General features: G+C 40.3%; 1 protein-coding gene across 1 annotated transcript in view; it reads left to right on the top strand.

Annotated features, from left to right (window-relative positions):
- Window positions 1-860: 860 nt before the first annotated feature.
- The window catches only part of LOC121663160 (centromere protein J-like), a 32,793-nt gene continuing 18,298 nt past the window's right edge, over window positions 861-15,355 (top strand). Inside the window, exons 1-7 of the mRNA XM_042025115.1 lie at window positions 861-1,085; window positions 3,233-3,328; window positions 4,387-4,531; window positions 6,275-6,383; window positions 7,278-8,688; window positions 9,840-9,963; window positions 13,497-13,662. Coding sequence (XP_041881049.1) covers window positions 884-1,085; window positions 3,233-3,328; window positions 4,387-4,531; window positions 6,275-6,383; window positions 7,278-8,688; window positions 9,840-9,963; window positions 13,497-13,662 — 2,253 coding nt within the window. The 5' untranslated portion in view covers window positions 861-883. The remainder of the gene's footprint in view (window positions 1,086-3,232; window positions 3,329-4,386; window positions 4,532-6,274; window positions 6,384-7,277; window positions 8,689-9,839; window positions 9,964-13,496; window positions 13,663-15,355) is intronic.

Below are 15,355 nucleotides of genomic sequence, written 5' to 3' on the forward strand. Positions count from 1 at the left end.
GCATTTAAAGAAGTAACATAGCATTCAAGAATAAGATCAAAACCTCATTGAACAACAGGTTGTCATTTTAATGCCTCGTGGAACAGACACAGAAGCGGCTCTGACCACCTGCTGGCTGCATGGTTAAAACATCTGCCCAGAAGTAGTGAGTTGGGATATTCCTGAAACTGTGCCAGTCAGGTTTCAAATCCACAGGTCAGCCTTCTTCCAAAAAATGCCTTAACTATTTTCAGTCTCAGCCATTCTCTTTCTGCTTGTTGAAGTTAGGTCACAGGACAGAGAGGGTTCGTGGTATAAAGAAAGAAAGTAAAAAGCAAGTCTAATTTAGAAAGGTTTTTTTTCCTGGAAGTAGTGAACCTGAACTTTGGTCCCTATGCAGAACTGCTTAAGTTTTTTCCATTGGTAAGTGTTCTAATATAATGTGTAACCAGCCATCCAGAGCTAAAAGGAAAACCTTTTCCACTTTTGCATTGAGGTATGCCTCAGAGATATTTTGAGATACATAACTTTTACCTGCCAATTGACTTAAGGGGTCCTAGGGTAAATGGGGTTTTTTTTTGCTTGCTCAGGAGTACTTTGTAAGTTCTCTTTAATTCAACATCCCTGTAGCATGTAATAATTTTGAATATTTGGTGATTGTAGCAAGCAGGTTTTACAATTTAAATAAAATAACAAACACGAAATTTGATTATTTTATTCTGAACATGCAACCACCATGAAAAAAGCATGAAAGCAACATTGGTTTTGTGTCACACCAGTTTAGCAAGAGATTTCTAGTTCAATACAAAAATACTTGTCTTAAGCTTCTCTAATTTTTCTTCTCTGGTGATTATTTTTAGGCTTTTCTGTTTCTCCTGGGATACCTTCTCACCTAGCAGCCACGATGCCACCCCTTCCATGCTTTCCGGCTACTTTCATTCCTGTCCAGTTCCCATCACAAAATTCTTCCCAGGCTGAGAGCCTGGAATTCTCACAGACATCTCCCTTGGCAATGCGCTCTGCTTGGCAAAGCAGATCCCCGGAGCTCATGCCAAACGAGAGCAGCTCAGAAATCTCAGGAGAACACATGCAGCTTTCAGATTCAGGTGGGCAAAAAGTGCTGGAAATCTGAACCTAAGTCTATTGTGCAATTCCCGTGAATCTTTGCCTTTGCTAGTGATTCTAACTGACTTTATTGAAGGTCAGGGGAAGGTGCTTTGTTTTTATGGTGGCTTGTAATAAAAGCTTTTAAAGTATTGTAAACTTGATTTTTTTTTTACTTCTCGAGTCACAGTTGACTTGCCTCATAGGGAGAGAAGTTGCAGCTTGTAGATATAAATGGAGAAGGAAGTCATTAAATTGAGAAAGCTAAATTATATGAAGTAGGGAATAGGTTATATTTTAGGGGAAGAAGCATAAGAAGTTGGATGTGGCTATAGCTTTCCAAGGTGTGAGAGCACATTGCTGTAGCTAAGAAGGCCTGCTCTCTGTCAGCAATCTTGGTTTTTCTCACACTGATCTAGAGCTGCATCACTGAGAGCTAAAACAATGTAAGCTGCTACTTGGCATCTTCTCTTGGCTACACTTTGCAAGCCCTGTCTTCTGTGGGAATATACCAAAGGGTAAGAAAGAATAAAAGAGCAATTTGCAGGAAACCAAAAGTTGATTTCAAAATGGGAGGAAGAGGGGTGCAAAAAAAGTAGGAATAAACACTTAAAAGGAAAGAGAATGTAATTGTAGTCCAGACGTGCATCCTGGATTCCTTTGAACTTCTGTAGTGAGACCTGACTGTGAGCTACTCCCATGGTACAACTGAAATTTTATTTTCATATTCTTCTATCTAGCTCAGGACAGGTACTCTCACTGAAAGAATCTGATCACTTCTTGTCTCTGGAACTACTATTTTCTTGCTGGTTTACACGGAACTTGGATCCATGCCCAGTTAAGTTTACAGTAGAGCTTCAGAAATACTTCTGACAGTACAAATGAGGGGAATTGAGAGATAGTCTGTGAGTGGATGAATCACTGAATCACAGAACCACCGAACAGTTAGGGTTGGAAGGGACCTTTGGAGATCATCTAGGTCAACCCCTCTGCCAAGGCAGGGTCACCTTGAGCAGACCACACAGGAACACATCCAGGTGGCTTTTGAATGTCTCCAGAGAGGGAGACCCCATGATCTCCCTGGGCAGCCTGTTCCAGTGCTCTGCCACCCTCAGTCTAAAGAAGTGTTAAGGTGGAACTTCTTGTGTTTATAGCCATTATTCCCTGTCCTGACTCTGGGCACCATCCTCTTGGCACTTGCCTTTGATATACTCGTATGTATTGATGAGGTTCCCTCTCAGCCTTCTTTTCTCCAGACTGAACAGGCCCAGCTCCTGCAGTGTCTCCTGATAAGAGACATGCTCCAGATCCTTCATCATCTTTGTGGCCCTCCACTGGGGCCTCTCCAGTAGGTTTTTGTCTTTCTTGAACTGTGGAGACCAGAATTGAACACAATACCGCACATGTGGCCTTACTTGGGCTGAGTAGAGAGGGAGGATCTCCTCCCTCAACCTGCTGGCCACACTCTTCCCAGTGCACCCCAAGGTCCCATTGGCTCTTTTGGCCACAAGAGCACTGCTGGCTCATGGTCAGCTTGTCATCCACCAATACTCCCAGTCCTCCTCAGCAGAGCTGCTCTCTAGGTGGTCAGCCCCCAGCCTGTGCTGCTGCTTGGGGTTATTCCTCCCCACGTGCAGCACCCTGCACTTGTCCTTGTTGAACCTCATAAGGTTTCTCTCTGTCCAGCTCTCCAGCCTATCAACGTCCCAGGGAATGGCAGCAGAGCCTTCAGGTGCATCAGCCAGTCTGCCCAGTTCTGTATCATCAGCAAACTTGCTTAGGGTGCTCCCTACCCCTTCATCCAGGTTGTTGACAAGCAAGTTGAATAAGACTGGGCAGCAGGAATCTGACAGCAGGAGCACACTAGGACAGGGAGAGGTATGACTGCTTTTTATTGAAAGCTGTGCTGACTTCAGCCTGCCTCTTGTGTAAAACTAAGGCTTGAAAGTGCAGAGGCCTCGTAACATCAGGGTAACTTCCAACTGGATCTGGTCAGTGCAGTTGTCTTTGAAATATGCTTCAGCTGAATTTGCACTTGAGGACTGGGCTAGCTGACACTTTTCTGGCTGTTGTGATGAGTCTGGTTTTTTATTGTTGGACACATAAATGTATCAACAGTTTGCTTAACATTTCACATTCTTATTTAAAGGGATAAGCACCGAGCCACTGCTTCAGTCTACAGAGAGCGCCACAAAAAACCTTTCCAGACAAGATGCTCAAGAAGAGAACAGAAAAGAAAAGAAAGGTGAATTACACAGCTGTTTGGGCACATTGTTCTTGCCTTGCACAGGGAATCACTAGTTGAAAATTAAAGACCTTGGGCACCTCTCCTATTAAAGCATTCTGAGGCAGCATAGCCCCACATGTGAGATCTGTGAGAAGGGACACGTGGCTTCTGCATCTCTTGCGTCTGTCAACCTACTGTGCCACCTCTGCCTCCTCAGACATATTCTGGTGCAAGGCAGGTGGGAAGGTTGCAGAAACAGCAACACTTGTCTGCTATGGGGCTGGAGATGTTGGAGATATTTGGTGTGTAGCTGAGAAAGACTGAGGGATAAATGCAAACTTTTGTATTCCTGTTGTTGGACCAGAAAGTCCGTCCAGCATGTTGCAGAGGACTTTGATAGCACTGGCTGTATTTACATGATGAAGTGAGTTATATAAATCCTGCTACAGCAACAGTGTGTAGTATGAATGAGCAAGGTTTTTTGCTCCAGTTATCAGCCCTAACTTGACCTAAAAGAGGAACTCACCACTAGCTGACACTCAGAAGAAAAATTAATTGAAGTAGAAGCTGCTTTCTTTTGGTGAAAAAGACAGTAAGCTTCAATAGGAAGATGCACACATTTGCAGTTCTGTGAAATAAAACAGAAAATGTCTGGTTAAAAACTCTCATGTTCACAAATACTGCTTATTGAACTGTTAAATGAACTGGCTTGCAAGTCACATAATTATAGACACACAAGTAGTTCAGTACTGTCTAGCAGTGCCTTCACTGCCATGTTCTGGGGTAAACACATTAAGCAAGAGCTACAAATCTCTAGAGGCAGGGGACATGCATCTTACTACTTGTCATTTCCATGATTCCAGCACTAGATTTGAGGATCAGAAGCCTCTTTTTTACCACGGATTGCATCCTTCCATCTACTTAATTCAACTGTATTCTGTAAAGTGTTTTCAAAAATCAAAACCTTGTGTATGTTGTTGAAAATACAAACATTTCTAATTATTTTAGGTTATGTATTTTTCATTTATTCATTCTGTAAAGGCTTTGTTTACACTGACCTTTTTCCTGCTGCTTAGAGAGCAGTCGATTAAAAAAAGAAAGGAATTTCTCTGAAACTTTTTCTGCTGCTAAAGAAGAACAAAGAGAACAACTAAAGGAGGAGATTTCTTCATCTCAGTTTGGCATAGAAGGGAAGATGAAGACTGGAAATACAGAAGCCAGGTGAGAAATTATCTTAGTCAGTCAGTCAAGCTACAAACACAGGTTTTCCTTGATGGTATACACAACGTTTGTGTTATGCATGCAACACCATCGCTCTTTCCTTTGCTTGGAAGTGGCAGGTGTGCATGGGCAGAAATTGGGCAGGTCTATGGCCTAGCAGTTGATCTACTTCTGTGTAAAGGGATGCTGGTCTAGCCAATATAAATGAACTGAGTTTGTAACTGTGATCTCCAAAGGATAGAAGTAAGGCAAAAGTCGGCAAGGAGAGAAAAAATCTGTTGATATGCCATCACTTCTGCAGTGGCCATCAGTTTGTGATGGTAGCTCCTTCATTCCTGTCCTTGCTCTGCCTCTTCAGCTGTGCCAAGACCAATTTTTATATGCCTATATATTGAACAGGGCAGTGAAGTAATCCTTGTTAAAATTATCTGGAGAGAGGAGAATAGTAAGATTTAACTTGGATCACTTTTCTGATCTGGTTCATCACTGCACTGCAAAATGAACTGTACCAGGACTGTGGGGATGCTCACAACAGGCAGGAATGGGTGGGCTGGCACTGGTGATGGAAGAAATGCTCTTAGAATTGTTACCTTTCCTCAACTGATGCAGATAGAAGCAGCAGGTGTTTGGCACACTGAGCCTTCCATCAAGTAAAAAAAGAAGCAGCAAACTTCTAGGAAAGCACAGACTGAGAGCAAATGTCATGAAAATTTTAGTGTGTTAACCATGTGGGAAGTTGGACAGAGAAGGAAGACAGGGACCTCCAGAGCAGAAGACTGGGAAGATGTGGCAGCACCATATGAATGTCTGGGCAAGTGGCCCTGTCCATGTATGCATTTTTGGATCATCAGTGAGTTTCTGAAGTCTGTCTCCCAGTCACCGCTACTTGTGATTTGGCTGGTATTTCACATTGTGGTCTTATCATGAGCTGGATGAAAGTAAAGCACAGAATGTTCTCCAGCTCTTCATGACACTTTCACTATGGCACCAGGCTGTACTTGGTTTGAAGCAAGCTTTGCTGAAATGAGAATTGTCTAATGTTGAGTCCTCTTCAGCAAGAGTTTTCCCTCCAAATCTCATATGATTAGGTCATGGTGTGATAGCAGAGACAGAGGGAAAAATTAAAAGATTATCCATGGTACAGTGGTACTGGGTAGAGATGGGTGTAGGAAGGACAGTGATGCGCTGTACTTCTATTAATCCTAGAATTTTTTATATTTTGTAGAAATTATTAATAAGTGACTAAATTAAGGATCAAGCACATTTCCTTTGAAATAAGATATGCTTGTGAATGCTGTATTATGCTTCATTTTGAGTCAGCTTTCAGTTTGGCCCTCTACAGCATTATAGACATTATTTTTTTCTACTCTATCACTCTTCACCATCTAATTCAAGCCACTCTACCAGAGAGATAGTGAGTTCTTTGTGACTGTCATCAACTCTAGTCTGCAGAAAATGACTGAAATATTTTTCCTTTTGACTATTTTCTATTTCTAAGGACACACTGATACCAGCCAAAAAATGTTGCTTGCTGAAAGTATAATTAATGCTTGGTCTAGACGGGATGTTTTAGAGTGAGAGTTGGATTCACACAATAGGGAGATTTTACTAACATGCTTCACATTTTAAAAGTATTGCAGAGACCATTTACAATTCTAAACTCCATATCAGCTTCATACAAATTATCAAAAGAAAACTAACTAAAGAATGTTACAAATAAGTACCTTCTTTTTCCTTGCCTAGGCAAATCACACCAGCAATTGGTATTAGACAGAAGACTTCTGAAAAATTTGTTGAAGAGCAACTTAAAGCAGACAATCATCTCATAGAAAAGCAGCAGAAGGAGCAACAGGTACTGTTGCCATCGGTGCATTCACTTCGTTTTTGACAAATTCTCACGGACATAGATATTGCATGGGCTCTATTTGGTCTCATTGCATGGTAGCACATTTTTCCACTGATCTTGCATGTGATATTGAAAGATTTTTCCCCAAAGTGGAAAAAAAGGGCTGTATTACTCAGTCACAATCCTATTCCCCCACTACTTCCCACCGGATTCCTCTGTTTCCACCTATTTTCTGGGTCATAGTTTGTGCCCAGGTCTCAAGACACTTAGTTAAAATAGACATCAAGGTAGTCTCTGTTTGTTCCATAATAAATGGTCTCTCATGTGCCACCACTGTGAGAATGGGGGCATTTCCAAATGCAGGTTTCATACAAGGGCCAATTACAGTGAGAGTCTTCTGCTTTTTGCCGTGGGTACAGTTTGAGATGAGCTTATGCCTGACACCTCTAGGTGTCAGACTCAGCATTTGGTTCGGCTTGGTGACTTGGAAGATGCATGTTTCATCACTCAGAAATTTTCTCTATGTCTCCTTGGTAAAATAGCATCTCATACTGATGCAGTTACATATTTTTGTGTCACATTGTAAAAACTACTTGGATTTGCCCTGAAAACAAAGAAGGATAGAACTTTTCCCATCTTCTGTCATACAGACATTTAGCACCATCTTAACCCTTTGACTCTACTAATGAATGAATGAATGGAGGCATCACATAGCGACTGTTTCTAAAAATTCTTGCACCTTCCCTGTAATCTCCGGGCTGTTTCTTATGTACTCAGTTATCCATACCCAGTGTCTTTAAGACTTCTGGTGTCTCAGTTTTTTCAGTTATTGTAAATATCTTCCTTTCTGCAGAACAATTCTCAGGCTGTGACTGTCAGGATTTATTTATTTTTTTCCAGGGCAAGCCAAAAATAACACCTCGAAAGGTTTTTCTGAAACGAAGAGAGGGCATAGCAAGGCTCAAAAAAATTAAGCAGAGGCCTGTAAAAGAGGACAGCAAGAATGCCAGAAGAGCTGGTTTGAATTTCTGGGGTCATTTCTCCCAGTCTGGCCAAGTGAACAGAGGCATACTACAGCCAGGAGAATGCTCTCAGCTAAATCTGCAGGTCAGTAGCTCCATGCAGATGGATACACATGAAAAAAAGCCAGACTGTGCTTTAGCTGAGAGGGAGATGAAGGTTAAGACTGACTGTGAAGCAAAAGCAGTTGAGCAAAGTGCAGAAGAAAAAGAAATGATTGGGGGAGATAAAGACTTAAAGGAAAATCTTGGTGACACACCGCAGAGAAGATGGCCTGAAATCCTGCAACCACGTCCCAAAACAGCAACAGACACAAACCTACAAGTAGGAGAGGAACTGGAGACTCATCACATGGGTCCTTTAGAACAAGTAGGCAAAACTGCTGGAAGAGCTGTGGAGGGTACTCTGCAAAAGGACCTAGGTAGGGTGGATCAGCCTCTGAAAGGACATCTCACAGAGGGAGCAAAAACCCCCTTGGAAGTCCTACAGAGGCATTATCCACTCCAGGGTTTAGATACAGATCACATCAAGGAGGCAGAGTGGAGTGCAGGTCCTGCATTCACACAGGGTCAGAACTGGGTTCAGGTATGCCCACAGGAAGTTGTGGACAGCCAGAACTTGGAAAGCAAGAGGCAAATCCATACTGGGTTTAAGGTGGTCAATGATAAAATAATAAAAATTACATGTAGCTCACCTGAGGCTGTGGAGAAGGGAAGCTCAGCCTTGCAGCAAGAGTGGCAAAGGAGGGGAACAGTTGCCTCCAAATGGCAAGTTGCGTCTTTCTCCTGTGAGTCAAACTGCTTACCCCCAAAAAGTAATAATGACCCCAAATCTCACCATGCTCAATATCCCTCCCAGCATGTGCCTCAGGGAGTGGATCACGCTGACAGGCATTTGGATCTTTCTGATGGTGATTATGCTAGTGATGAACCCAGTGGAACAGAAAAAATCTCTCTGAGGAAATACAGCAGATCACCACCAAGAAAACAAGATATTCAAGCAATTTCAGGTCAACAAGATCTCTCCTGCAGCACAAGCAGTGATTCTAGTACTGGAGCTGTCAGTCTGAAAGGGAGGAAGGCTCGCTCTTCTTTTCGTCAGTCCCTATTTCAGCTCACAAGACTGAAAAGGAGAGAGCATGAGCCTGAGTCAAAGAATGGGAACAAGACTAGCAATGTTAAAAGCCTACATCTGCCATCTTCAAGAGAGGCTCATGAGATTCCTGCTTTCAAGATTAAAGAAAGCCCTGAAGTGGAAGAACTACAAAAAAACATGATTGCAGACACATCCGGTAAGAGCTACGCAAGTGTTGATTTATATTTATTTTTCACTGGGGAAAAATTTTTGTCTTGGATTTATGACTCCTTCTGCCTGTGCTCCCTAGCTATATGCCCACCTCTGTCAGTATTTCTCAGGCCTAAACTGGAAAAAACAGAGAAGAGGGAAGAGATACATCTGCAAGCCCCTTGTTTTTCTTGGTTCTCTATCATCACGAGTCATTCTTCCTAAGTCTGTTGTTTGAGGTACACTTTCAGGTGCAGACTTTAGATCCCATGAGATGGCTGCGATATTCAATTAATCTCTGTAGTCAGGGATAGAATTCCCTGTAGCTTAGGTATGACTCATCCCTTGACAGTGACATATTGCCATTTTCTATTTAAATTCCACAGAGATAACATATGTGACTTTTTAAAAAGTGGGCAAATTAATCTCTCAAACTTGCATGTTTTTCTCCTAAGGCACAGACAACCTCCGCTCAGTGGCAAATTAAAATTTCCTAAGAATGTCTTCACTCAGTTTTGCCTTAATGTGGTCCCAGCTCTTTGGTCAATCAATGTTTCTTGTCTTTTGGCTCAGTGATCTTACTTCTGGTCATGAAGTGGCATCCTGCTTCAGCAGGCTTTAGTCCTTTTTATTGAACAAGTTCTTGACTTTTCTTGATTTCCACTGAAGGACTTCCCACACATTGACTCCTCATCCCAAACCATTGGCTTTCTCTTTACGTAATATCAGTCAAAATAAGTTTTCCTGTCTGCAATAATCACCAGGGCAGAAATACTCACTTCTGATAGCTCTCAATTGCTCTGTCACAATCTAGAAGCACACTCTAGTCTGTGTTAGACTGCTGCTACAAAAGGGTTCCTGAGTCCTCTTTGAAAATTATGCTCATGCTAAGGTTGAACCATCAGATGGCATTCACATTCCTAAAGAGGAATTCAGCTACTGACACTAATATACCCCGAAATCTCTTTCATTTACTTGATTTGTAGGGCTTGGATTGCACTACTAAGACCTTTGCTGGGAATGGAATACTTGCATAATTAGGCAAAATACATTAATTCCTTCTGATAGATTAAGCAATAAATGCACTTATGCAGTCTGTGGTTTTAAATACACAATGAGGGTTCATAAATATTCACCAAGTTCTGTGTACTATCACAGATACCTGTCCAGAAGAATCCCAGACTATCCTTAGCAGAGGATTAGAGATTGACGTATACCGCAGAGGAACCCCTTCACTGACCGTGGTGAAAGAGGAACATGAGGAACCAATGCATTTTTGCAGGTAAATCTGCATACACAAGAAACTGATCTGTGTGTGCAGTGAGGAAAATAATTCTTTTAGCATCCTTAAAATCAGGCTGCTAAATTCTTACTTACCAACTAAGTTCTTTCCACTGGCATTTCTGTTGTTTCTGAACTGAAACACTTATTTAGCCATCTAGATTAGAAGTAAAGCACCTCACTGAAATAGGCCAGCTCTCAAAACACTGACGCAGTTTGGGTCTAAAGCTGAGTAGCACCAAATGCTTCTCATAATTTGCTGAATATCTTTGGATTACAGTGAAAGCAGTAGGAACTCAGGCTAATTTTTTTAAAATTTGATCAGGCCACTGATTAAGTAAAGGATAAACTTCTCACATTCACAACAGGGTAGCACATATTTCTGAGGTTAATAAAAAGTGTAGATTATACATCAATGCCGACAGCATTCTTATGTCAGGAATACTAATCTTTAGACTAGACTGAGAATGTATTTGTTACCATATAAATTAAGAAGTTGAAAATTCAAGACAGTTGCTTTTGTAATTTGTAATTTATAATTATTAAATGCTGTCAAAGTTTTAGTTTTTTTTTTTTTTTTTTTTGTTTACATCTTCATAGAAGAAAAATACTTTCTTAACACAAAATCGCTGCAATGAATAATTTTGGAACTATGGGATTTGTGATGGAAGTGCCTTCACAACTATAATTAATTTTAGGCTATGAAAATGCCTCTAATAAAAATTGAGGTTGCTTACAATCAGATCAAATACGAATTTTTAATGTGATGAAATCTGTTAGAAATTAGTAGGTGCTATCTACTGTAAACACAGGAGAGATTCTTTCCCTCTTTACATTTCAAACCTAGTTCTTAACTGGTGCAAAATTGACATAGTTTATTGATTTTGATTTTTTGATATATAATGCAAAGTAAGAAATTATTTTTCAGATTTACTTGTCCATTCCTCTTAATTTCAAAGACCACAGGAACAGTACAAAAGGCTATTTTGCATTTATCAGTTTGTATCATTTTCTCCCATAGCTGTCTTTTAGCAAAATGTTTTCACCATCTTAAAAATAAATGGTTTCGTTAAAAATCCTTCTTGGATCTCTGATCTCTGGCTGACTCTAATAGGTGTTCCAGATGTGAGTATTTGTGGGATTTGGCAGTTCATGAAGCTACTAATGAAATTAGGTGCTGCTTTTACTTTTACTGGTGTAAATTTTGACTGTGGAGTAATGTACTGGTGCAGAATTACTGCAGTGCCAAATTCTGCCAGCACTGTATTCTCTGCCTGCTGGCAGTGCTGCCTTACAGATGCAATTACTTTGACTTTTTCAAAATAATGCATATTTTTAAAAGAGCTTGCCATCGATTTATTCATGTCATTAGCCATAGTAGCCCCTAGCATTTCCACACAGGTGTTTACCCAAAAATGCCTGCCCAGTATAATGTGTACATCTTTTCACTCACTTTTTCTAACGTATAAGCTAAAGCTAATTGCAAAAGGCAGCTTATCCTCCCCGGCTGTGTCAGCTCTGTGCTGATTTATGCAATCTGAGAATCTGCTTTGCATTTTTAAATCAGTAACATCTTGTTAGGATCACAAGATGACTGCCCATTGATAGCAGTTCACTTGTGCCATGTGACAACTTGTGCTCGCTGGAAACAATCAAAGCCCTTTTCTGAGCAGCGTGACATGCTCAAACCTGCCCAAATCTGTTCATTCTTTTGTTTCCAAGCACTTGGTTTTCAGACCTTTCCAGGCACAAATAATATAAGCAAGAAGAAAACCAGTTGGAATGTAGTGTGTTGTGTGTATCTGGTGCCTAACAGCACCTGGAGAGTGTTCAAAGCATCAGCCCATGGCTCCACCCCTGTAGCTGGCACTTGGCATGAGCCAGAGGATTCTCTGATGGTTATTTGCTTGCTCCTTCCACAAGGGTGGCTTGTTTGCAATTTTTAATGCACAATTTCCTTTTAGTGTGGAATCTGCACACTTTTTGAACCAACAGCAACGTGTTGATGGTTGGTTTATTTTTTCCCACCTGCATCTTGCTGAAAACCCTTTTCTTGGAAAAAACATTTTGCTTCATGTATGTTTTTGCCTTACAGACAGCCCTGCCTCAATTTGCCTCATGCAGATGTGTGCCTGGCATGCAAGCAAGAATTTCCATTTGTGCAAAGTGCTTAGCCTCTTTTAATGTATTTTCTATCTGCATTCTGCACTTAGCTCCTATTTGTAATTTATAGCTGGGTTATGAACTGTTTGACAGAGGCTCCAAAGAAGTATCCTTAAGTGCTCCTGGTATCCTTGGTTACTGTGTTTCCTCAGGGCAGGGTTTGTTTTCTAGCCTTGACTTAACACGGTTCTGTTCAGTCTTCAGTAGAAAATGTTATACATAGATCTTGCATCTTGCTTTTGTTGTAGGGCATTGTATTTCAGAGTAACTGGTCTGGGTATGGAGGAGTGGTAGGCTGGACATAATCACACAGGGGCTCTATTTGCTCATTCAATTTGATTATTTTGAGGAGAATTAATACTTATATTGGCTGTCACTAAGGCTTTCTCTAGCATGCTTTTAACCAGAATATTAGCCAATCTTATTTAGAATAGAAAACAACAATAAAAGTAGGTAACGAATGATAAAGAACAGAAGGATATAGGGAGTTTGTTTTTCTCTTAGTCTCTGTGAGAACTTCCACATTTTGCTCCTGAGGTGCTAAACTCCATTACTGAGAGGGAAACATGAGGTCACGGCTGCCTCCCGTAGTTCATGTTGCTTTTCGAGTAATACTGAAGGACAGATGGTGGCTGTAGGTCATAAAGGGAGCTGGAAGCTCACTTTTTACTTGTTAGCAGGAAGCTAGCAAATAATTTCATGTCAGATTAAAAATAAACTAAGAAGTTAGATCCTAGTATATTAATAAACTCGGAGGATATGTAAAGATTTGTACTCTTCTGAGAGAGAAGTGCACTTCCAGATCAGTCATGTCTTGAGACACTGAGTTCAAAGGAAAAATCTCTTCTGAACACCCACATTTAACTCTTGGAGCGTATTTACCTGTGGAAGGTAAATTCTTTATCCCGTTTCATTCAGGTCCATGGGTAATCTGATTTGTAGTAATGACTGGGCTGATGAAAACACAGCTCAGTCCCCAGCCTTGCATGATTGCAGGGCTTCACAGATACACTGACAGGTAACAAGCTGTGCCTTCTGCAGGTCTGCCCTAATTTAGCTATCTGAATACAAAATGTGTTTAAAAGCCTCTAAGTTCATGGTCATTGTATTGTCAAAAATTTCAATTAGAATTGTTTCCAGCAGCTAAATAGAAAAAATGTTGCAGCTGAATGCATACATGAGTGTTCCCACTGAGGAAGTACCTTAATTTTGACAAGTGCTGATAACTTGTTGCCACTCCCAGCAGTATCAGCATATGAGGGACATGCCCAAGCCCTCCAAAGATCATGCCCAAAGAAAGTATATCTGAAGACAGTCCTTCATTACAGTCTCGTATGCCAATTTCATACTCTTCGCTTACCTTATGAACAGAACACGAATAGACCAGCTCGAGACTGTCAGGAGACAGGAGTTGACTCATCCTTTGGAATACAGTAGAGATCAAGCCCACCCACTGCAGAAAGAAAAAATTGCCCAGAACAAGTTCAAAGGAGCAGCTAGAGTCACTGGAGAACATGTGAAATCAGAAGAGATGCAAGTAAGTTGTCTTCTCTAGAATAAATATGCAGTTCTCATCAATTAAAATCCTTTCATACAGACATCCTATGTTTTTACCTGAATCTTCCCATTTGCCACACATGGCAAATTATTCATGCCACTTCTTTAGGACAGTTAGATATACAGTGAAGATTTTAATTTTAATAAGATACTGCCTTGGTTTGTGTTTTAAATGTACATTCCTTTTTTTTTTTTTTTTTTTTGGTAAAAGAAAAGAAATTAGGTAGTGCCTACCATTTTTTGAAGTTAAAATATTCCCATGTTCCTCATACTTCCTTGTACTGATTTGCTCAACTGAGCTGACTCTTGAAAAATTTCCAAGTCCTGCATAGTGAACTTTCCAACTTGTTAGTATTAGGACTCATTGTGCCAAGGGAAACACAGTTAATGGCCACCATTCTCTATTCTTGTCCCTGTGCTGGGTATTTGTTATTATTTTTTTCTTTAAACTACCCTGATCTTTGGCTTTGAGGTATTTTGATGGTATCTAGCTCTGTGTCTAACACTCTAACTTGCCTAATAGCATTCCCAAGTTGTTTATCATGGTTTCTTCTAAGTTCCTTTAGGGGATTCTATCTCTTTGAATCCTCTATTTCAGACTTGTTAGTGATAAAGTCATCTCTGATTATCTGTGGCCATTATCGCTATTGAAAACAGCTAGACGTAATACGACCTAAGGGGCAATTTTCTAAAAGAATCACTGACAAACAGACAAAAAAATGCCATGTGAAACCAATAACAGAGATGGGGCAGCTAAAAGATATATTTTTATAGAGTAGAAGAATAGGCAATGGTAAAGCTCAGAAATGTCTGAAACAATGTTCTGCTGCAAAAGAATGTGTAAACCAAACCGATATATTTGACAGCACACTGACAATTTAAATTAATTTCATGATCAGAAAAGTTTCAGGACAATTAAAACTGGCAACACAGTACTTTGTTCAAAATTTCTATACTTTATTTTTCATCTGTATACTTTTGAGATACATATTTCTGGACCATACACATAGTGAGTATTTTCTCTCTTTATGTTTCATATTTCTCTAGAGGCAATATTTACAGCAGGAAATGTTTCAGTAAGGCTATTTTAGTATTTTAATTAAAAATATTTTGAAGGTATTCTCTGAACAATATTTTAAAATATCAGCTTTCTTTCCACCTGGGATTAAACAAAATAATAATTGGAATTTATGCCAGGGAATAATTGCCTTTCTTGACTATGCCTAGCTCTAGAGATGAAATTTAATAGAATTGTTTTAATCTTTTGTTCCCACCTGAAAAACTTAATGAGAGCAGGTTCAAAAATTTAATTTTCCACAAAACAAAACCAAAATACTTTTGAAGTTATTTATCTCTGTAACTCCCAAATTCTGAAGTCTGCTGCTTCTTGAAAATGGCTGGGAAATCTGCCAAATTCAGAGCAGGCACAGCTCTGGAATGTGATCAGGAAACAAGTGGGCAGACACACAGGTGAAGTGAGAAAGGGTTGCATGTGGCAATTGGTTGACTACCGAGCAAACTGCACATTTCTAGCTCAACTCCACCAGTATTCTGTTTGCAGTATCCAGCATGAGTGGCCTGAAAGAAAAGGACTCAGTGTTTGCATCAGCATGGGTGAGGGAAGAAGGGAGAAGGCAAAAGTAATAGAGATGGATGTATATGGAAATGTCCTC

Source organism: Corvus kubaryi, unplaced genomic scaffold, assembly GCF_017639235.1.
Source record: "Corvus kubaryi isolate FWS band 111438036 unplaced genomic scaffold, C.kubaryi_AGA036_p1.0 37266, whole genome shotgun sequence".
Classification (NCBI taxonomy): domain Eukaryota; kingdom Metazoa; phylum Chordata; class Aves; order Passeriformes; family Corvidae; genus Corvus; species Corvus kubaryi.